The sequence below is a fragment of the Monodon monoceros genome, unplaced genomic scaffold (genome assembly GCF_005190385.1).
Source record: "Monodon monoceros isolate NGI ecotype Baffin Bay Population unplaced genomic scaffold, NGI_Narwhal_1 Super_Scaffold_11, whole genome shotgun sequence".
Classification (NCBI taxonomy): Eukaryota; Metazoa; Chordata; class Mammalia; order Artiodactyla; family Monodontidae; genus Monodon; species Monodon monoceros.
In genome coordinates, this window is record NW_021703767.1 from 69,535,268 (window position 1) to 69,559,498 (window position 24,231).

Below are 24,231 nucleotides of genomic sequence, written 5' to 3' on the forward strand. Positions count from 1 at the left end.
GAATTTAAAAACATCTCATTATTTAGTTTGCACTTCCTTGATTACTAATTAGGCTGACTACTTATTGCCATTTCTTCTTTTTTTTGAAATGTATGTTTATATTCTTTACCTGTTTTTCAGATAGGGAGTAGTATTAATCCTTTGTCAGATTTATTGTAAATATGTTTCCAGATTGTCATTTACATTCTAAATTTTGCTTATACTCTGATGTACAGTTTAAAAATTTCCGTAGACAAAATAATAAATATTTTCCTTTCTTATTTCTTCAGTGTTTTCATGTCTAGCTCTTGCTCATTCAGGGATCAGTTAAATACCCATATTTTTTCTTACAGTGTTTTTTTTTTGTATGCCATTTTTAAGATTGGGTTTTCTACTCTAAAATTTATTTTGGTGTATAGTGTGAAGCTATGAAGATTAACTTGATTTTTCTTTTCCAACTAGTCTATTTTTCCAGTGCCATTTATTGAATAATTCATCTTTTCCCCATTTCTTTAGATTCTTCCCTTATCAGATATTAGGTTCTTAAATATGTCAGATCTATATTAGGTCTGTTAATCAGGCTCCATTCATTTATATGTTAATTCTTGTGTCTGTGCCACCTTTAATAATTGTACTTTAAAATATATATTTTTTAATATCTAGTAGGGCAAACCCAACCCATTATTCAACTTTTTTCCAAAACATGTTTAATTATTTTTATCCATGTATCCCTTCAAATGAAAGTCTAGTTGAAAATCCCTTTGGCACATAATAGGTACTTAGAGATTCATTCAACTGATATAATATTTAGCTTTTTAATCCAAAACCATGTTGATTTTATTTGAATTTTATTTGACTTGAATTTTCTTTAATGTCTTGCCTTCCTGAGATAAACCCTATTTACATATATGGAAAATCTTTAAATGGCATTTAATGAAAAATTAAATTTCTTTCTATAGCTTATTTGGACTTCATTTCTTTTAGTCGTAAGATAACCTTATCTGTGATGAATCGTAGCCACTTTTATTTTTTTTTTTTTTGCGGTACGCGGGCCTCTCACTGTTGCGGCCCCTCCCGTTGCGGAGCACAGGCTCCGGACGCGCAGGCTCAGCGGCCGTGGCTCACGGGCCCAGCCGCTCCGCGGCATGTGGGATCTTCCCGGACCGGGGCACGAACCCGCGTCCCCGGCATCGGCAGGCGGACTCTCAACCACTGCGCCACCAGGGAAGCCCCGTAGCCACTTTTATTTGCCATTGAATTCCGTCATAGAGCGAACAGCTGCCTAACAGTCAGACTTAAATGTTTGCAGATAGTGTCGTAACCACAGCCTAACTATTAAATGCTTTAAGTGCATGAATATTATATAAGGATCCCGTATGTGAAAGATTAATACACAAAGAAGGGAATTTGCTCTATCTCAATTATTTCAAGAACAAATAAGAAAAATTGGACAGTGAAAAACATCAGAGAAACATTAACGACGTTAGTCATAATCCTGTTTTCCAAAGATAATCGCTGTCTACTGTATGTATATGGTTTTTATACACACACACACACACCCGTGTATATACAATGGGGGTAAAGTTGTACATGCTATTTTATAATCTGGCTTTCTCACTTAACAGTATACCATGACATTTCCCATGGCATTAATTATTCTTGTACAGTGTCATGTTTAATGGCTGCATAGAGTGGATAGACCATGGTTAATTTTACCAGTCCCCTGTGGTTGAACATTTAGGTTTCGTGTGAGTTTTCAATAGTATGAAGCCGTAATGAATGTCATTACTCCCTACTTTAGCATTATTCTAGTCCTTAGCATATAAGCTGTATTCTGAGTACATGTGCATATTCATCCATGGACAAGTCAGCCTCACGGCTCCCTGGTTGTGGCAAGGTCTCCTCTTCTTCAAGGAGCTGGAAAGGAGCAAAGAGGACCAGGTTTCCCAGCCTCCTAGAGGTATTTTGCTCATTACTGGAGAAAATTGTAAGTATTGGAGAATTAATGAGAAAAGACTTTCAGAGAGCCTGGAACAGAGAATTTTAGCAGCGTGGAGCCATTTATTCTATGTAGCAAGTGGATTAAGGGTCCGATTCACCGGGGTTTGTATTCGCCACACCTCCAGCCTCCACACCTAGCTCTGTGACCTCTCTAGCCCTTTGTCCACTCTCAATGGTCTGACAGCTCAAGGCCAACCAAAGAAAAGACCCACAGGGCATGGACTCCCCTCAGGCCTCTTGTTTCTCCCTGCAAGCTGCTGCGGCTCCTCATGGGGCTCTGAAGATTCTGCCCACAGGTAGATGTTAGGGCTACCTCATCTCAGGTGGTGGCCTTGCTTTCGGGATGCGTTTTCAGTAGGGGTCCTTCTCAGAAATGCCATCTGGACCAGTACACCTTTGTCTGGAACCCAGAGCAGTGGGGAGAGGAGCTGGGGAAGACGGGATGAAGCTGGTCAGCTACAGGCTTCAGCACATAGAGATTAGTATGGGAGGGGTGCCAGGGACCCATAGTGCTCTGGACACAGGAGGAGGGGCAAGCACTCAACCAGCAGCTGCTCTCCCGCTGGAGACAGAGGCTTTCTTTTGCATCTGGAGAACCTGGCTATGGGAGCAGGAGTGGTTAGAATACTCGTCAAACAGCCCAGATTGGGTAGGGTAGAGAAAGAAACAATGAAAATTCAGAGTAACTGCAAGAGGAATGTGAGCAACATGGCTTACAGGTATGTAGTGGGGAGGTGGAAAGGCTGTTATTAGCTGCCATTTTCTGAATCTACTCCATTCACTTACTCATTCACTCATTCATTTATTTATTCACATAATCAACACTTTTATTGAGCATCTACTGTGTACTAGGCCCCATGCCGGGGCTACCAAGATAAACAGGAAGGAGGGAAGGAGTGTTATGTTGACATAGCATCAGCTGTGTGTCTTGTACCTTCAAATAGATTTTCTCCTTTAGTCATCACTACAGGCTGTGAAATAGGTATTTTTACCTCTGATGAGGAAACAGAGAGGTTAAGTAAATTGTCCAAGGCACACAGCTAATAAGTGCTGGAGCTGGGAGTCAGACTTAGTTCTGTCTGAATCCAGAGCCTGTGTTTTGCTCAGGGCTGTGAGCTGCCTCTTGGGATGTTCCTGCCCTGGGAAAGCTCACCGTGTGGTGCAAGATGGCTTGATGAGAGAATAGTGGCCAGGCTTGCTCTGCTGTGGCTGCCTGACTAGGAACACCTGAGAGCCTGCGTCTCATTCTGCCATGATCCAGCTCCAAGGGATCTTGTTAAATAAGTTTGCAGACCCCCTCTGCTGGCTCTAATCTTGACCATAACCCCTCATGGTCTAGGAGGGATCTTGGGTAAAGTTGCTATCACTCTGCTAGCTGGGGCTAGAGGCCAGAGAAATCTTCAGTTAGGAAGGCTCCCAGGAAAGACACTGCCTAGGTATTTATAAAATTCGTTTCAGGGACTTCCCTGGCAGTCCAGTGGTTAAGACTCCGTGCTTCCATTGCAGGGGGCAATGGTTGTGGAACTAAGATCCCGCGTGCTGCACAGCATGGCCAAAAACAAGCGAACAAGAAACCAAAAAACTCATTTTGTGTTTAACCTCACTCCTTCTGGCCCTCTGTAACGAGAGAAAACCGCCTCTGAAGCTTATCCTTAGAGCATAGGATCTGGCGCATAGGCTTTACCTCCCACCATCTGCCTCAGATTCCTCTTATCCAAGCTAAGGAATCTAAATCATTTCTCTTCTCTAGTTTCTCTTCCAGCCCAACCACCCTATTGGGTCTCAGCTAAACCATGAGTGTTAGTGGGCCATGAGTGAGGCAGGTGATGGGTGATAGGATTTAGTGGTTAGAACTCAAAGCAGACTGTAGGGTCTCATTTTGACTTTGCTTTAGACCAGTGGTTCTCTACCATTTAGGGAGCTATTGACCCTTTTGAAAATCTCATGAAAACTGGAATTACACAATTTTTTGCGGTACGCGGGCCTCTCAGCGCCGTGGCCTCTCCCGTTGCGGAGCACAGGCTCCGGACGCGCAGGCTCAGCGGCCATGGCTCACGGGCCTAGCCGCTCCACGGCATGTGGGATCTTCCCGCACCGGGGCACGAACCCGTGTCCCCTGCATTGGCAGGTGGACTCTCAACCACTGCGCCACCAGGGAAGCCCATCACACACATTTTTGAGGGAAGGCTAGAAAGCCTGTTTCGGTTTACCAGGTGCTCCTGGAATGTGTGGCTTAGTATGTCCTCTGGTGAGCAGAGTTGAAGGTTACGTAGGCAACCCTTTGCAGACAACCCCTCCCCCCGCCCCAGCTCCTTGTTTTCCATATTCTGGAGAATTCTAGCTCCATGAGATATTCGGATTACCTTGGTTTCCTATTTGACACTTGACACGGTTTGCTTCTCTCTAAAGAAATATCAGACATCATGAGTCTTCCTGATCCTGGTCATTTCCTAGCTTAAGCTGGCTCCTCATTATGCTGGGTCTGTCAGGGAAGCTTTGTTGCTTATCTCTGGCAAACACTAACTCATCTCTCTGTTACTGTGGAGAGGGTCTGGGTTGTAGGGGGAAGCCGTCATGTCTCAGCTACTCTTCTCTGTTCCCTGAAACCTACCAGAGAAACCTTAGGACTCACTACTGTCCCGTCCAGTCCAGGACCTTGCTGAGGTTCCCATAACCCATTGCCTCTTCTCTAGCTACTGCTCCTTCACTTTTCAGACACTTTCTTAGACCTTGAGTTTTATTAGCCCTTTGGGATTTTCTGAATATTTGTCCCTTGTATGTGTTGGATTGGCCAGAAAGTTCGTTCGGTGAGTGAATGTGTTGTTCAGTAAAGTTCTTTGTGAAAATGAAAAATGTGTCTTTTACTTAAAAACTGAATGAACCTTTTGGCCAACCCAATACTTCTATCATTGTGTTTCTTACCTGATATTAAAATTACATGTTGATGTGTCTGATTCTCCCTCTAAGTTAAAAGCCCCTTCAGGTCAGGACCTCTACATTTTTTATCATTATACCCATAGTGACTGGGACTTTACTTGGTACATATAGATGCTCAATTAATATTTATTGAACTGAATTGGGTAGTGTTTAGATACCCAAGGTAATAACTTAAGGAGAGATTTAAAAATTCCCTAAAACTCTAGGAATCTTTCCATGGCCAACCCATCTATGTCAGTTTATCCAGAAACCTAAACATAGTATTGGTGGACATAAGGTGTTCATGCTGTCTCATTTCCATGGAAGGTGTATGTGTGTGTGATGTGATGTGATGTGCACAGACCTTTCTTTCTTGGTTACAGCAATTATTTGAAAACAATACCAGAACAGGTCTGTTAATTCTCTCCAGTAATCTCTCCATGTCTGTGTCCTTCTTTCATATTTGTTTATCTCTCTGATACATCTTAACATCTCTTTTATCTCTCTTTCGCATTTGGTTCACATATCCTAAGACAGGCTGGACAGCAGTTACTCTGATTAGCAGCTACCCAACTAGCTCAGGACCAAGGACAGCAGCACGCACGTCCTTGAAGTGGGAGAAGGGGCTTTAGTTTGCTAAAGTTTGTTCAATAATATGACCTTTGGGTGCGGCCCTTCTCACCTGTCAGGCTGCACTTGCAATTCTGCAAACCTGGTTATTACTTTGGCCCTAGTTGTTCTATGTCTGTGGTGGACCTGTGTCCAATCTGTCCCTCTGGCATTGCTTCCACTGACAGGCATGGTAGTGAGACCAGGGCAGGAATGGCACAGCTGTGGAATCAGAAAGCTTGGAGGTGGGAACAGGGAGAAACTCTGGGCTGGGGTGAGAGAGACTGCTCCAGGAGCTGCCCATGAGGGTCTCCTGCTCTGAGCTCTGCAGTCAGCCATTGCTGCTTTACTGCGACCCACACCTGAATTTCAGGCCATGGGGGTGGGTGGGGGGAGAGGAAAGAGGCCTTGGGGATGTGCTGGGCCATTTCATGTTTGGATGTCTGCCTGAGTGCCTTCCATAATGACAGAGGCCAAAGCTGGCTTTTTATATCAACAATTTCATTTTTAACTAAAGTCATAACATCCTGATTAAATCAAAATTAAAATGCTATTGATGTGCACACTGGGGAAGAGTGAGGGTCCCAAGGAGTGAAACTTTTACGTGTCTGAACTTCCACAGCAGACACCTCCTGCCTCTGAGTACCTCTGTAACTCTCTCTAAACATATTATGGAAGCAAATATACTGCTAATGTTCAACAGCTGATTTATATTCAGCACTGATTCATCACTGGCAAATGTTCTGTGTTACTTGAAGGACCCATCCAAGAGTGATGCTCAGTGTAAGAAAAAAAGACAATAAATCTACCACCCTCACCACCATCTGTGAGGCATGAGCACTTTAAATAACCTGATCAGTTAGCAAAGAGTCTGTTAAAAAAAAAAATTGATGAGCAGGTATAGTCACTTGTGAAGTGGCCATTTTCTTGTGTCCAGAGGACATTGAGTGATGGCAACTTTTCTGGGAAGGGAGGGAGAGTGAGTGAACCTGTGTATTGCAGCTGAAGTCTCAGCTCAAGCTAATATTAAAGCTTGTGAAGAATAAACAAATGGTTTGCTCATTAGCTGGGCTTAGAGAGGTGTTACCCACATGTTTAAAGTGCTAATTATTAGTGATCTTTAATGGAGCTAATTTAGCAGTGGTAAGTGTTACACATTTCTGCTCTTCAGAAGTAGCCCATTAGCCAGGCCTTTATATCTAGTATTGACTTTAGGAAGTTAATATTGAAACAGGCCACAATTAAGAGTTCACATGAAGCGTGAGAGAGAAAGATGGAGGTGGGGTAAAAAAAAAGGCACAGAGAGGGACCAGGAGAGGAAGAGGCACAGCTGCTATTAATCACCTTTTGTGTGGAAGGCACTGTGGATGAATAAGATTTGGTTCCTGGGCTGCTCGTTAAGCACTAGCTGTGTGCCAGTCCCTGCCATCAAGAGCTTAGAGTCTAGAGAGGGATCCAGATGCAGGAGTGGAGATGGCATGGCAGTGAGGTGCCTGCCATGTGATGCACAGAGAAGGGAAGCCAGGCCCGCCTGGGGTCGGGATGGAGTTAGGGAAAGCACCCTGGAGAAGCGACACAGCTCACTATGGAGCAGGGCAGAAAGTGCTCATTGTGAGGGGTGACGTTCAGATGCATGTCAGAGTTCAGAGAAGGTAGACATTGTGTCCCCATTGTGTAAAGACGGCTCAATCTGGCCATCATCACAAGTCCCTGGCTACTGCCTCACACTGCATAAGGCCTCGTCAGTTTGTTTGGAAAAGCTTGGTACTTAGCAGTTGCTGAAAGAGGAGCCTTTGTGTTTTTTTTTCCTTCTCCCCTTTTGCGCTGAGATCAGGTGAGCTGAGGTTCGTGAATGTCCTTCTCTCAGAAGTCCCACGGCCTGGTGCCGGGGTCGGGGAGAGCCTACCACACCATCGCTGCTCTGTGGCTGCTGCTCGAGGGGTGGGAGGGTGCTGCCAGCTGGTCTGACATTTGCAGGTGTCAGTGGGGTGATAGATCCCCAGCTGGGGAGAGGCAGTGTATCCCCATGCTGTGTGGTGCCTCAGTTGCTGACACTAAGCTGCGCAGTCTCTTTCTCGGCCAGATTTATTCCTTCCGCTGAGCCCTGCACACACTTCCTGCCCCAGTGGCAGGAGTTTTAAGGAGAGCGCCAAGGAACATATTTATAGTCCCCGGAGGAGTTGCCTCAGTAGCTCGTTAGCGTGTCTGTAAGGAGGAGACAAGACAATCACCTCTGCGCGCGCGCGCGTGTGTGTGTGTGTGTGTGTGTGTGTGTGTGTGTGTTTCTCTCCAGCTCTTTGTCTCTCTTACCCTTTCCCCTCTCATTCTTGCCACCTCTCTCTCCTCTTGGGTTAATATAGGAGAGGGGGAAGGAGAGAAGGGACGGTGAGGGGAATAAAGATCATTGCCACTTTGCACCGATAGGTTCCCTCTCAGCCCAGCTGCAGACAGCATCTTCTCCCAAGGGCTTTGCCCATCTAATCCCTACAGAGAAGGGGCCATGTCCTCAAGTCTCTTCCCTTTATGAATAGTTCCACATTGCATCTTCAGGGTCTTCCACAAACTCTCAGCCTGCTTACTGGCCTGGCAGGCTCCCAGGAGGTACCTAGCAGACAAGCATTCCTCCTGCTTCTCTTAGAACCTAGGGAGAAGATATAAAGAGGCCGAGTTCCAGTGCCCCCTGCCCCCCAGTCCACCACCCACCTCAGCAGGGGCTGTGTGTCCCATTCTCCCTTCAAGATAGAACAGACTGTGACGTGGAGGTTGGAGTCAGCACCTGCTGGGTCCAGCTCTGTTCTGGAACCACAGCCTTCCTTTGGGACCAGCCAGATTCCACCAGCTCTGGCCCTTGCTGCGGTACAGTCCAGCTCTCTGAGCTTCTGCAGGCGCTGGCGGACACATCGTTGCCAGGGACTTCTCGGGAGCCCACCCTACTGAGATTGTTCAAGTTCAGAATGAGATCACGGAGCCCACCCACCACCCCCATGCCCTCCTCTCCGTGGCTGCGTAACCCTGCTTTTCTGTTCAGTCTGTTCTCTGTCTCTAGCACACAGCTTGTTTGCCCCTTCCTCTCTGCCTTGGCACATACTGCTTCCCACCAGAGCACTGTTCCATTCAAAACCTAGTTCAAAGATCACCTCTTGGTGGAGCCACCCTGATGAACTGCCTCCAACTCACCACTCTTACTCTCTGTCTTCGTAGGACCTGTGCGTGCTCGGCTTCAGTGCAGTGTTTCTTTATCCTCTTTGGCTTGACAGGCACTGTGCTAGGTGCTGGGGTAGAACACCGAGTAAGACATGTTCCCCACCCTTGGGGTGTCAGGGTCAGTTAATGGGGAACAGAATGAAAGCGTAGAATTGCCATTCAGGAGTGACAGAGTACAAGGTACAGTCAGGGACAGCTCAACTTGATGGGGAGGTCAGGGAAACTGCCCAGAAGAAGTGATGGATTAGAGGAAGATTGAAGAGGTAGAATCAGCAAAGCCAAGTGACTGAATCTATATTTGCAGTATAGGAGCGGGGGTGGGGTGGAGTCTAGGATATGCCTCCCAGGTTTCTGTTTGGGTAACTCAGTGGTTGAGGGCACCAGTAGTCAGGGTAGAGGGGATGCAGGACAGCCGTGTTGGAGGCAGGATGGGAGGGTCTTTACCAGAATCTCAGACTCTTAAGCTTTGTTGTTTTTCTTTTTAAGGGAACTTTATTATTTTTATTTATTTATTTTTGGCTTTGTTGGGTCTTCGTTGCTGCGTGGGCTTTCTCTAGTTGCGGCGGCCGGGGGCTACTCTTCTTTGCGGTGCGCGGGCTTCTCATTGCGGTGGCCTCTCTTGCTGTGGAGCACGGGCTGTAGGTGCGCGGGCTTCGGTAGTTGTGGCTCGCGGGCTCTAGAGCACAGGCTCAGTAGTTGTGGCGCACGGGCTTAGTTGCTCCACGGCATGTGGGATCTTCCCGGACTGGGGCTCGAACCCGTGCCCCTGCATTCGCAGGCGGATTCTTAACCACTGTGCCACCAGGGAAGCCCCTGAGTTGTTTTTTTATAGAGTGTCTGGTAGCTTCCTGGTGTCAGGGGAAATGGGCATTAGGCATTTTATTAGGCAGGAAACTCTCAGAGGGCAAAAATTGGGTCTCCCCTCCAAAGGAGCAAATTGCCTGAGATAAGCACTGTGTTCTCCTTAGAGCTCCCTAGGGTGGGGGCACCTCTCCTTCCTCTGTTTCTCATCCAGTGTTGCCCAGTGTTCAGGGCTTTGCACCTATGGGTGGGAGTGCAGGTGTGATGAACAGGCATAAGCCTCCTGGCTGCTCTGTCCTCCAGGGCCATCTCAGAGGTGGCATCTTGGCCTGTAAATATGATCAGTGACAGTGTTTATGGTACTGAGAGCAGTTAGAGAAGGCGGAGGGCTCTGAGGGTTGGGGTAGCTAGGAAAATTTGTTGTGAAATTAAAATATTTGATTCATGAGAGAGTGGTTTTAAGCTACCAGAATTCTGAGCAGTTTGGACAAGTGTTATTCATAAATATTCCTACTGCCAAAAAACAAGACATGGTCCAGTCGCAATGCCCTGGAGGGGGATAGCCCTCCTGGATAGCCTTTTTATTCCAGAGCTGGATTTGAGTTCTGGGTCACAGAGTAATGGCTGAATCTCTGGAATCCTGGGCAGAGGAGAGGGGTCTTCCCATGGTGGGAGTGGGAGGGGTCATGACCAGCAGCACTAGGTCAGAGTTTAGAGGTTCTGCTTAGACTGGGATAAAGGATGCTTTTGTCTATCTCTGCCTCTGAAGCAACTCTGGAATAGAAAGACATAATTTAGATTATATCACTTTCCTAAGCATAATGCATATTCATCACCTGGGTTTCTTGTTAAAATACAAGCTCTGATCTTGTAGGTCTGGGGAGGGGCCTGGGATTCTGCCTTTCTAGCAAGGTGGTAGATGATGCTTGTTACTTTAAGTAGGAAGGATTTAGGACTCACCATTAGGAAGCCTTTCCTTTGGGCTCCCTGGCATTCTGTACACTTGATGTCTTGTCTCTAATAATACCTCATTGTCCTGTCTGCATACCTATCTACCTCTGCCTGGAAGACCCCTGGAGAACAGCGTCCATTTCTCATTTGTCAAAGTATCACCACCTAACATAAGGCCTAGCACATAATAGGTGTTCAATAGAGAATTGATAAAAGAATGACCCTGAGAATAGGAAACTGTCCAAATAATGCCAAAACCAAGGTTCTGCCTACTGAGCTCTTGGAATTCTCAGCTATAAGCCGAATCTCTTTTGTACAGCAGATCAGTCAGTGTTTCAGCGCCACTGTGATCAAGGCTCCCATGCTGGACACCACAGGGATGGCGTGGAAGGAGGAGGCAGAGACCTGAGCGTTGGGAAATTTGCTGTCTCAGTGGCAAAACAGGGTTAGGGCCCATTTGATGCAACATTAGCATACTTACACAATAACCTCTAACTAAGTGCAAATTAAGGGGGTGTGACTGAGATCCAAAAGGAAACAAAGAGCAATCCATGGGTACCCTGGCAGATTGCACCTCCAAATGCTCAGCACTTACTTGTTTCTTCACTTGTTGAAATCATGATTGCATCCTAAAGGAGGTTAGCATAGACAAGGCACCCAGCTGCCCTGGGAGACGCACTGCCATCCCAGAGCCACAAAACCACAGACAGGGCCTGTGACACAAGGGCTGGTCCTGCTCTTGCCATGTGGGGCCACACAGAGGCTGGGAGCCAGAGTGAGGATGATCGGCATCTTCCAGCCACGGAGCAGTGACTAGGAAAATGTGAAGAGGAACAGGCAGCAGCAATGTGAGCATAACCCATTTGGAGTGAGGAGGAGGTAAGAGTGGGGCTTGGAGAAGACGCATGCTGGAGATCCCGGGGAGATGGCGGTGGTAATTTTTACTTCCCTAATAGATGCAGAGCATTTCAGCTTTGCTAATTAACAGCACAGCAGGCTTGTAAATCTGACAGCAGCAGGACGTGAATGGGGTGGGATTAACACTGAACAGGGGAAGTGTGCCTTTGTCCTTAAGATAAAGCACAGCATTCATGTTGGGCCAGGCCCATGAGGGAGCCCTCTGGTTCTTTCTTTTCCTGCAGTAATCCCAAGGGCACAGGGACCTTTATTTCTTCTCAGCCTTTCTTTACAGGTAGCAAGGGGCCTAGGGTTTAGAGTCTAATAGTGCTATCAAATGTACCTTGTATCAGAGAGAGTAATTGCAGTTCATCATGTCTTCCTCCTTCAAGGTGTGTATGCCCCCGGAAGTTCTCCCGTCACTAGTCTCTCATTTTGGTAACTTGGGCTGTCCGCAAAATGGGGTGACGTGCCCTGAACATTCCAATCCCTAAACTGGTTCCTGGGAAAGAATGGGCTGGGAGGCCAGGGAAGAGTTGTTATATCTTCCCAAATTGCAGTGAGTCTTGCCAGGGAATTGGTTCCCAATACTTTCTTTCAAAGCATATTGATCTGATAACCTGAAGATCTTAAAGGCCAATAAATAGGAAGAAAGGGTTTAAAAAGTCTCAGAATACTAGAGCTGAGTGGTGCTCTGGAGATCATCTGCTCAGATCACCAGCACTTGGTGTGACAGATGAGGCCACTGACCTTGTGCAAGTCACTTTAGGAAGGGTTAACATTTCATTCATGTATTTATTCTTGCATCAAATATTTATTGAATATTTACTATGAGTCTGCCCAGACATGTACCTAGGAGTGAAAACATGTTGCTGTTTCATTGGTCCTGTTTGAGTTAGCTTTCAGTGAAGTTCCCCTCTCTTATAGATTCTGACAGCTGGTTTCACAAGGATGGTGGGAGAATTTACACATAGAATCTTTAGCCAGTGCAAATAGGTTTTCTATGCAAGGTCACCAACTTCTGAGCTGCTGGGCTAATTAGTTTAGCTCTACTTGGCTTTACATAATAATACATTATTGAAAAGTTATTTGTAATTCAATTTATTGGCAAATGAGAAACTAATTCAAACCACTAAGGCAAGTTTTATTTGAAGAAACCCTGGAGCAAATCCTTTTATAATGTGAAAAATCTTGTTGTTGCTGTTGGAAATGATTATCCCCTAGTTAAGGATTTTGTAAATCTGGACACTTTAGGTTTTCTTATGGTGGGCACACAACCTGGGAGATAGCTCAGCTGTGGTCTGAACGGGATGAGGGAAGACTCTGGCCTGAGAAGAGGAAGCCCCGCTGGGAATCTTAGACCAGCCCAACCCAAGATAGTGACATTTACCCGGGCCAACAATTGCAAGCTGCCTGGACAAGCTGCTCCCCTTTTCTCAGGTCTCGGAGTCTGGAGGGGAGAACAGAGAGGTGGGGCGTGACGAGTGGGGTATGCAGGATGAAATTCCCAATTCCCTCTCTCTCTCTCCACAGGTGGGAGTGGGGAGAGGGCAGGATGGGGAACCTTTTGCTTCTTTTAGAGCAAATTTCAAACTCTTCCTTAATATCTGGGGACTGTGTGGAATTAGAGCCGTCTTGTATACTTTAACGTGGTAGGGAAAGAGAGGAAGAACGGTGGAAAAAAACAGGACAGGAGTTTAGGAGAGAAGAGGTTTATGTGGATTCTTATTATACAGTAAAATCTCATTACTTTCCATCTTGCTATTTTCAAGCTTGTAAATAATCTAGACGAAGACAGGACTGAAGTTTAACTTTTCTTATTAAAATTTTTTTCTCTAGAAATTAATAATGTATGTAGTGACGTAAAGGAGAGTGTATTAAAACTGATGTATAGAAAGACATAGTCCACATGTGAAAATTAACTATTTTCATGCAGAAGCATCATTCTACTCAAGCAATTCATGTATTAAAGATGATCCTTATCTAGTTGGTAAGGCCTGATAGGACTCTCTTCCTTGCTCCGGAAGCTGAAACTTATTATTGCATCATGGAGAAAATTTACCTATGTATCTGTTTGTAATTTCTACAGTAATTTCTATGGATCCTAGTGAGGTTTAATTGCTTTCCTGTGTTGGAAGATAAAGCCAGAGCATAAAGATCTGTAGAAACTAAGAAAGTCCAAAACCACGCTTATAGTTAGAACTTCCTTTTTTATGGTGTTATTGTTTTTCCTCTATTGCCCACGGCCTTCTCACAGTGAGCCTTGCAGCTGGTTACTGCGGCATCAGCTACCCTGGGCAGCTTGTAAAGAGAAGCAACTGATGAAAAAAAGCCTCACTGTCTTCATTTAGTGAAAAATGAAAAAGAAGAAATAGGTGAAAGGGTCAGAGGCCCTTTGGAAATTTGTTTTGGGTTAGGGTATGACCTCTGACCATGGAAACTGGCATTCTGGGGATGCGTCTCTTCTTCTCTTTGGCTGAGTATGCAACTGTCTCATTTCTCTTCCCTAGGCCAGTGATCTTAGTTCCAGGTTGTTGCCAGAATTCCTAACAATTTTGGATCCTTGAAATAGTCAATTTTTAGGGATTGAGACACCCTGAGTGGGACCATCCTGTCCAGCACATTTCTCCCCTCTGTAAATTGTCAGGTTGGGACCACAAGAGAGTAAGCCAAGTGGAGAAAGGCACTAGAAGGGGTGTCTGTGGTCCCTGGTTCTCTCTCACTGAGCTGACACGGGGCCGCCACTCTTCCGGGGTCCCTCTGAGCCATGTCCCTAGAGGCGGTGCACAGCAGAGATTCCATCACAGCCTGCAGGGCTCTGAGTGTGGGCTGGCTCTCCCGGAGAGTCCTTGTGGGGTACTCAGGGTAAATGATAGGGGCGCAGTGGGCTGGCCTGGAGCTTTTGTGAGCATGTGTAAGCTGAGTCCTCCCTTCCCTCGCATCGCACACGGGGCTGGGTTGCCCTTTGCCTCCAGAGGCTGCTGTTCCTCTGGGCACATTGTTATTTTGCATTCTGTGTGAGCCCCAGGCCTCTGCCCCCAACCCTCTAACAGGAGCTCAACTGGACTCCTGAAAGGACTTTCCAACTGAGAAGCGAGATTTAGGCAGAGAAAGAGTTGCTGAAGAAGGGAGGGTGTTTCCTTCCCATGGGATTGACATTGCTCACCAGCTGTCCATTGTGGGCTGAGGATGGTGATACTGAAAAGGCGGGAGGAGAGGTGGGGAGGGGTTTTGCCCTCAACTTTGCTTGTCACTTGGGGATTTTCACTTTTCCCATCTGTAAAATGAAGACTCACAGTTGCTGTGCCACATAGAGGAAAGGCAAAAAGAACTATTGAGGGCTTGTGGTCCATCCTGATGTTAATTAACCTGCTCAGCAGATGTTTACTGAGTGTCCGCTGTGGATCAGCCGCTGTGCTAGCACTAGAAGTGAAAAAATGGTTTCTAAAAAGCCCCCGTCTTCATGTTCACGGCAACAGGGCTGTAGTTGTTGGCTCCAGGGCTTGGAGCTTTGTGTGTGTTTCGGGGGGTAACTTGGACTGGTCTCTCCTTGAAAAGGACCTGGAGGGCCATACCCTCGGTCACCCCTATGGCCTGGCATCACGTGGAAGTGTCCTTTCTGTTGTGGAGCCTCTCCTGCTCTTAGGCCGGGCTGTGGGGCCTGAGCAAGGCATTACTTTCTGGCTCATGATGGGGTTGGGAAACTAAGGGTGGAACTGAGGGATTCAGCCATTTGGCCTCTTTCACCCTTATTCTTTCTGTTTTGTTCTCTGACAGGGTCTTTTCGGAATGATGGTTTGAAAGCTTCTGATGTCCTTCCCATCCTAAAGGAAAAAGTGGCCTTCGTGTCTGGTGAGTGTCTATGGAAGCTTCGTTTATAGTGGACCTAGAGAAGTTGTGTGTGTGTGTGTGTGTGTGTGTGTGTGTGTGTGTGTGTGCGCGCGCGCGCGCGCACGTGTGCGCAGGCACTCACTTCTTTGTGTGCTAGTGAGAGAGAAGTGGTGGTGGAAGCGATGCTCAGAGCAGCTGCTTCCTCTCTCCAGAGGCAGGCAGAAAGGGAAGGGAGCCCTCTGGTCCCCGCTGGGTGTCCTGGAGGATGTTCACAACAGAAGGTGAGTGCCCTCCCCGCATCTTGCACCCACACACACCCACCTCACCCCGCCCCACCCTCCCAGGCTTTCCAGGGCCGCAGGAGCTGCTGAGGGCCCTCTGAGAGATGCTCCAGCTGGAGGGGTCTGTCCGCTGCACACATCCCCAGAGGTTTTATTTGGGTTCATCTCTGAGTGGGTGGAGAGGAGATTTACATTTTTTCTTGCTCCTCCTTCTCTCTCCTTCCAGCAAAGGGAACTCAAGTGAGTTGTTTGTGTCTATTTATTTATTTTTCTGAATAGTACTCATTTCTTACTTCTCTCTCCAACCCATCTTATGCACCTGGTCCCTTTAATGTCTAATTCAGGGGTTATCAAACTGTAGCCTGTGTTTTGCTGCAGGCCAGCCACCTGTTTTTGTAAATAAAGTTTTACTGGAACATAGCCATGTGCATTCACTTAGTAGTGTATTAATTAGCTTCCTATTGCTGCTGTAACAAGTTGCCACAAAGCTTGGTGGCTTACAGCAACAGAAATGTATTCTCTCACAGTTACAGAGGCCAGAAGTCCAGAATCAGTTTATTGGGCTGAAGTCAAAGTTTCAGCAGGCTGTACTCCTTCAGGAGGCTCTAGGGGACAATTTGTTTCTTGCCCCTTCCAGCTTCTGGGGCCTGCCAGCATCCCTTGGTTTGTGGCCACATCACTCCCATCTCTGCCTCCATGGTGGTATTGCCTTCTGCTCTTCTGTCTGTGTCAAATCTCCCAATGCCTCACAGTAAGGATACTTGTGACTGCACTTAGGGCCCACTCAGATATTCCAGGATAATCTTCCCATCTTAGGAGCCCTATCTGCAAAAGCTCTTTTTCCAAATAAGGTGACATTTACAGGTTCTAGGGATTAGGACTTGATATGTTTGGGGGTCATTATTCAGTTTTTTTACAAGTATTGTCAATGGCTGCTTTGTTACTGTAACAGCAGAGTTGAGTAGTAGTAGTTCTAGCAGAGACCAGATGGCCACAAGCCTAAAATGTTTACCATGTGGCCCTTTAAGAAAAAGTTTGGTGACCCCTAATGTAATTGAAGCCAAACTATAAGGTGCACCAACATCACTCTGGGTGCCAGTTCTAGGGCATTAATATAGGCCTCCTGGATTAGAATCTCTGGCAGGGGCTGGGGGAACGGCAGTGTGAGAATAGCGAAGGATCATATTTTAAGAAATACACCCAGGTGGTTAATACATATTCGTGGATTGAGCCTTTGTTTCTGGATGATTCTGGTCATCTACAAGGAGTGGCGATTCAATCACAGTGAAAGAGCCAGCACAGCCCCACAGTGCAGGGGTTCACCCTTGCTGGTGGGTGATAGCCAAAATGGAGAGAAGGGAGAGAGAGGAAGGGGGTTTGAGGAAGGAAAAACCAAGTAGCAGGTGTCTCCCACCTGACCAGAGGGAAGAGGCGAGAGAGCAGAGTATGTGATGGGAGTATGTAAGCCTTTGAAAGGTACAAAGTGCATTCCATATTATTACTATTAGTGGTAATAATAATATAGTGTTTTGCTATTGTTTTTGCTGTTAGAGAGAGTGGCTGGGAAGCTGCCTTTCCTTTCCCCATTTAGTGTTAGTTGCTGGCATATCTTGTTAGGTGGTGAGCCCCTGTCACTGAAGGTGCTGAAGCTCAGGCTGGTCCCTTGGCAGGATCATGTGGCAGCGACTTCAGTATGGGGAGAGGTGGAAGCCAGCCTCCAAAGCCTTGGATCTGAGTGCTTGCTGAGCATGTGGGAAGACCTTGTGTAGAAGTCCTGGGGCTGCTGGGCAGCACCAGGCCTCTGACTTCTGCTGTTGCCCATCATCTGGGTTCCCAGGACATGGCCCACAGCTCTATAGGGAGCCGGAGCAGATCTTTTCCTTTTATTCTTTAATGCCTTGAGCCTATTTAACCTATTTAACCCGGTGTCCTCCCTCTCCCTGGGTGTCCTGCTAATTCTCCCATTCTCTATGCCTGATGCTTCCTCTGTCTGCAGTGGATTCCCCGCACCTTCTGCCAGTTTGAGCCTTTCCTCTCTGTCCCAAGTCAGTTCCCACTTTGCCTCCTCCAGGAAGCCTTCCTGGCTTTTTTTTTTTTTTACATCTTTATTGGAGTATAATTGCTTTACAATGGTGTGTTAGTTTCTGCTTTATAACAAAGTGAATCAGCTATACATATACATATATCCCCATATCCCCTCCCTCTTGCGTCTCCCTCCTACCCTCCCTATCCCACCCCTCTAGGTGGTCACAAAGCACCGAGCTGATCTCCCTGTGCCATGCGGCTGCTTCCCACTAGCTATCTGTTTTACATTTGGCAGTATATATATGTCCATGCCACTCTCTCACTTCGTCCCAGCTTACCCTTCCCCCTCCCTGTGTCCTCAAGTCCATTCTCTACGTCTGCATCTTTATTCCTGTTCTGACTTACTTCACTCTGTATGACAGATTCTAGGTCCATCCTCCTCACTACAAATAACTCAATTTCAGCCTTCCTGGCTTTAATGCATACCCTCAGAGCACCATTCTGTTCCACATCAGCTCAGGGCATATGAGTGCAGACAGGGTACGTTCTGACACGGGGACCCTTGCTTGACTGTTCGTGGTTTATTTTTTCCCATGTGAATTCCGTCAGAGCCCTGGGGCAGGGCCCAGCCAGCCCTAGAAAAGAGCTTCCCAAGTGTAGGGAGTTGTTCTAATGGAGTACAGAGCAACAATGTGCCAGGAAGGCAGTTAGTTAGGCATGAGGCCAGTAGCTGCTTCCCAGAGTAGGACCAAAGGGGCCGGGGATTGCAGCTCACGCCCATGTGTCGATGTGGGCCAGGCAGCCCGGGATAAGTCTTTTTTTTTTTTTTTTTTTAATTGAAGTAGAGTTGATTTACAATGTCATGTTAATTTCTGCTGTACAGCAAAGTGACTCAGTTATATATATTCTTTTTCATATTCTTTTCCATTGTGGTTTATCACAGGATACTGAACATAGTTCCCTGTGCTGTACAGTAGGACCTTGTTGTTTATCCATCCTATATAGAATAGTTTACATCTGCTAATCCCAAACTCCCAGTCCATCCCTCCCTTACCCCCCTCCCCCTTGGCAACCACAAGTCTGTCCTCTGTGTGGGGTAAGTCTTATTCATCTGCACGTGGTGCCAGGAGCCCTGGGGCTTAGGGAGCGTTGTCCTTCTGTGCCTGGGAAGGACGCCGAGGGTGCCGGGGGATGACTGGCTGCATCTAAAAAAAAAACCCCCAAACAAAAAACCAACCAAAAAAGGCCCTTGTATCCTAAGCTTTTAGAAGACAGAACACAAAAATAAAACAAAATAAAGAAACCCAGAAATAATGCAGTGTAGTGGTTACATGTCTTTCTGAGCAGAAGCACTGCAGGAAGTGCTGAGCAGAGAAACGAAGTGCTGGTTGAGCTCCCTCCCCTGCTGGTGCCCAGCATGGCCAGAGGAAGGGGAAGTTGCGCTGCCATGGGAACGTGCATTTGGAATAATCCAGGGCAGCCCACCACTGCGTGGGTGTGTGCACGTGTGTGAGATGGGATCTGTGGCTGTGCTCGGGGGCCCCTGTCGTTTCAGCCCTGCCCCATCCTGCTCCGTATTCTCAGTCGTGGGCTCTCCCTTTGCTCTCTCTCTGGCTTCCTTCGTGTGCTTCCGCCTCCCACTTGCAACGCCCACTGTCCCTTTTATCCAGCCTTCTCCTGCAGGCCCCTTTCACCCCTGCTCTCTGTGTGCGCCCACACCCTCCTTTTGGCCCCCTCCTGATGTCCCTCTCCGCCGCCTTCTCTCCCATCAACATCAAGCCCATGTTCCCAGAGGAACTCCACACTGCTGTGGTGCAATTTTATACTCTGGACCCGTGTCTCAAAGCATGTTCCATAGAACAACAGGCGCATGAGATGATCCTCAAAAATGAAAAAGGGGTCTACTCTCAAATAAGTTTGGGAAATGCTGCCCCAAATTATAGTCCCCCCCTTGGAGATTTGCCATGTTCATTAAAGCACGTGTCCTTCAAGCACATGAAAGCGTTTCCCAAGCTACAAATAATGCATTCCCTTAAAAAAACATCATGTGTGTCCGTTAGCATCTTGCAGAACTGTAGTTACATGGGCCAAACTTCTGGTATGATTTTCTAGATGTATTTTCTTGTCCTCCCCCCAAAGTACCCTAACCTACTTACCCTAGTTGGAGCCTGCCTCCCCCTGAAAAACGTGAGTGCCATCCTCCCTCACGTCAGTCAGGTTCGCCTTAGCCTCCCCTCTTTCAGCCTTGCCTCCTCCCCAGCCCCGTCATGCCCGGCCTTTGTGGGAGGTCACCAGTGCCGGTTCTTGCCCATCTAACCACCCCGTCCCTCTTTATTCTCTACATTCCCGTCTTATAGCTCCCAGCACCAAAGCCTCGACTGAGGAGGCGGACAGCAGGTGTTGGTTGAGCAGGGGGATGGCGCTGCTGAAGATCCTGCCACCATCTCTGTTGCCTTTTCAAAACTTGGCTCTTTTGTCTCCCACCATCTGGGGTCCACTTCCACAATGCACACTGGCTTTAGCGAAGGGTTCTCATTCTTTATCTCTGCTTATTGCCCTCTGGGAGTTCAGCACTCATGTCAGTTATCAGTCAAATCCTACAGCTTCATGGCTCCTCAGTCTCCTTGGCACCAAAATCTCCTACCTCCCTACCGTGGCCACACACATCTGAGACCTTGAGCCTTGATATGTCTGTCTGTGGCCTTAGCCTCTCACCTTGCACCATTGCTGGTGTTCCCCTATCAGTCGGGGGAATATGGATATCAGACAAAACATATGCTGTTCCCTCTCCTCTGGGCACTCATGAACCAGCAGGCCATTTCCTACCCTCACTGAGCCCTCCCCACTTAGCCCACGCATTAGTTGTATTCTGTTTTCGCTCAAGTTAGAGCCTAGCATGGACACCACGGTCAGACCTTTCAACAGACCTCTCACTATGCCCTGGTACCCTGCCACCTACTCTTAAACCCACATGATACCCAGTCCTGCTGTCCATTCTCTAGGGACACTCTCCAATGGTGGTCCATCCTCCTTTCTCCAAGCACCTCAAGCCCACCCTGACCCTCAACACTCTATCTCACCTAGAGAAACAGTGTCCCCAGGAACCGCTGAGCTCTCCCTCTCCATAACTTATCTTTGTTTCCTCCTCCCTCTTTGAGTTCTATCAGTCTGCCAAAGAGAAAGGGGCAGAACCCCTCCCCTTGTACCTACTCTGGATCCTTGGTCCATCCGTTGTCCCCACTCTTTCCAGTGTGATGATTCTCTTCCTTTATGCCTGTTCCTCCTCTTCTTCCTACAGTCTTGCAAGTTCATCTCCTTTCTGAAAAATACCTGGCTCGATCATGCAGCCCTCTCTGGACTCCTTATCCATTCTTCCTGGAGGGAAGGAATTCCACTTCCCCAGGCCTTCTCCCCCCACCCCCCCTCCCCTGCCATCTGGAACCGTCTGCAGCCAACATTATGAAACCCTTGTCTCCCAGGGCATAACTTGCTCCGCTCAGGAGGGACAGTGCCAGCAGCCTTCCAAGCCTCTTAGGTAGCCTTTGCCATCAGACCAGCCTCGGTTCCCCATGTTCCCTTAGGTCTACTCTTAAACCATCCACAGAAGGTCAGTGAGAAGGACAACAGCTGCAGGTAAAACCACCCAAGAGGTACAGATGAACCTATTTGCAGGGCAGGAATACAGACGCAGACGTAGAGAATGGACGTGTGGACACCGTGGGGGAAGGGGAAGGGGGGATGAACTGGGAGATTGGGATTGACATGTATACACTACCATGTGTAAAATAGCTAGCTAGTGGGAACCTGCTGTATAGCACAGGGAGCTCAGCTCGTTCTCTGTGATGACCGAGATGTGGGGGAAGCGGGGGAGGGAGGCCCAAGAGGGAGGGGATGTATGTATACACATAGCTGATTCACAACACTGTAAAGCAATTATACTCCACATTTTAAAAAGACCAGAAACACCCAAGAGTGAAAATCCTTCGGGTGAGCTCAAGGCTGGAAGGGAAGGTGGAGAGTGAGGGAGAACCTCCCAGCTTTGAGGGAACTTGATTCCTTCACTTCCTTTCTCTCCTGTGGAAGGCAGTTAGGAGATGGGGATCACTTACAAGGCAGATGAGATGAGGTTGGTTATCCGTACATGGAACCAGAGCCTGTGGTTTGGAAGGTTTGGAGTTGGGGGCCAGGGCCAAACTCTGTGGTATATCTACACAAATCTGCCCTGGTGGGGGGCTGCAGGGAAGGGATGGTGGTGCTGAAATATATTTTTCTTCAGGGTCAGATCTCTCAGTGGCCCTGCTCTTGCTTGACCCTTTTCTCCTTGCAGCTTCCTTATTTCCTCCTCAGGAGTATCCTGGAATGGACTGGATTTTATTTGTCAAGACTCCCCTCTGTCTTGTGGTTTCTGAACCCCACAATCAGAGGGAAACATTATTCATGAACTCATACTGGGTGGGTCCCTGGGAGGCTCTGCTTTTCCTTGGAAAAGATCCTTCTTCAGGGCGCTGAGCTTTAAGCCTCTTTTCCAGTATTGATGGTGGCCATGCCAGCCCTTACTCCCTCTTGCTCTAGATCCCTTTGTGGCCCCTGCTCTGGGGGATGTTGCGTGGCAGCCTGAGATGTGTGCGGGATGGAGCGTCTGTGATCATGATCCAGAGTTTTCTTTGTGAAATAGACAGTGCCTGTAAGGACGTAGTTACTACACCTTAGCTTCGTCCTCATCTAACCTTCCTGAGAAACTTGGTCCTGCTTCCCAATCATAGCGTCCATTAACAAAGAAATTTTTACATCGTAGAATAAATAGTGAGTAGAAAGTTTGGAAAATAGAGGAAGGAAAAAGCAACCATGTAAAATCCCAGCCTTCTGATAGCAAACAATGATCATCATCTCAGTTACTCCCTCCAGCTTTTTTTAAAACCTGATATTTAGAAAACACTTGTAATCCTAGTGTGTACCTATGCATTTGCAGCGATTAAGACCTTGAGCATCCTATTCCCAATAAAGATTCATGTGCTCCTCCAGCAGGAGTGACAGGTGGCACCTCAGGCAGGCAGGCAGGGGTGGATCCTTGGTTGTGTAGAACACACTTAGGTCTTCTCTATGAATCTAAAAACCTCCCAGCAATGATGTCCCTGCTGGATGCTTTAAGGGCTTCTCACCATGGTATTCAGTTAATCTTGAGCACTCCCTGCTCATAGAGGTCTGCAAAGAGAAGTGAACTGGAGGTTGAATTTCCAAAGACCATAGCACTTTTAATGGCTTGTTTTCTCAGTACGAGCAGTTATCACTTCCTTCATTATCGTCTCACATTCGTGAAGAGTACTTGTCAAAGTGCTTCCTCATGTGCCATCTTATCAGGTCTTGCAGCAACCCTGTAATATAGTCATCATTATTTTCATCTGCATTTTGCAGATGAGCCGCCAGAAAAGTCAAAAGACTTGCCCAGGGTCACGCATGTTCCCCACACCCAAACCCCATGCACTTGCCCTTGCCCTAAGCAGTGACTGGATTTCTCTGGGCACCATCTTTCTGCCTGTTTCCAGCTCAGTTTCTAGCTGGTTTTCTTAAACTCCCTTCTCTTCCTCCCTGCAGGGGGCCGTGATAAGCGAGGTGGACCAATCCTGACCTTCCCTGCTCGCAGCAATCATGACAGAATAAGACAGGAAGACCTGAGGAAACTCGTGACCTATCTGGCCAGCGTGCCAAGGTAAGGTGAATGTCCTGCAGGGGAGGGAGGGGGAGGCTGGACTGATGCAAGTGAGTTAGAATGAGCCTCCATCCCTGCCAGGGGCCTGGCTGTTTCTGCCCTTGGAATGGATTCTAATTATTTCTGGAACATCATCACCCATTGTTCACCTCATTCCCATCATTCCCATTGTTACCGCTGGGATTCATATGGATGGAGTGGGAGCTGGATGTGGGAACCGTGGGCAGAGGTGAAGGTCCTAGGCTAAGAGGACCGGGACAGGCCCTGGAAGAGGTGACAGTGTGGTCTTGGGAGCAGGGATGGGAAACTGTTCTTTACCTTGGGGAAATGGGAATTCCAGCTGATTCCACTCTGGCTGTGTAATGGATTTTTTTCTAAAACCTCTGGCTTATGAATATGTTTGTGGCTTTTAGAGTTTGGGGCAAATAACTCCACTTATATCATTCGAGAGGCAGCCTTAAACTCAATCTAAGTCATGCGTTTTCAATGGGGGTAATATTGCCTCCAAGGGGGATGAGAATTCGTTCTTGGGGATGGCAAAAAAAAAAAACAAACAACTTACTCTTTTATGTATTAAGCACAACTATACACATAGTACATAAACAGATATATACAATATATTCATAGTATTAAAATCTCATTGGGTGGGTGATTAAGGAAAAAAGTATAAAATGTCTCTTTTGGGGCACGGGATGATTTTTAAAAAAGGTTGAGAAACACTGATTTCTGAGTGTTTCTAGGTGGTGCTGGCCTCAGAGGGTGGTGAGGGAGACATGCCAGGGACATGGTGTATATCTTTTAAGAAGGGGTAGGAGAGGCCTTTGCATAGTCAGAGAATCATAGAATGTGAGAGCCGGAAGAGCCCTGAGAAGTAATCCAGGCAAATACGTGTCGTGTTCTGCTTGGGAAACAGGGTCCATATGGGATTAGAGTTGCTTACGGGGGTGGGGCAGTGGCAGAGCTTGGTCAGAACCCTCCTGACTCCTGCCCCAGTGCTCTCCTCATCCTTGCTCGTGGCCAGCGAGAACT

At 47.3% G+C, this 24,231-nt stretch overlaps 1 protein-coding gene across 6 annotated transcripts in view; it reads left to right on the top strand.

The window, feature by feature from the left end:
• Positions 1–24,231, top strand: part of KALRN (kalirin RhoGEF kinase) — a 612,746-nt gene that overhangs the window by 167,042 nt on the left and 421,473 nt on the right. For all 6 annotated transcript variants that reach the window (XM_029214081.1, XM_029214075.1, XM_029214079.1 and 3 more), the window contains exons 2-3: positions 15,136–15,210; positions 23,088–23,202. In XM_029214081.1, the coding sequence (XP_029069914.1) occupies positions 15,136–15,210; positions 23,088–23,202 (190 nt within the window). The remainder of the gene's footprint in view (positions 1–15,135; positions 15,211–23,087; positions 23,203–24,231) is intronic.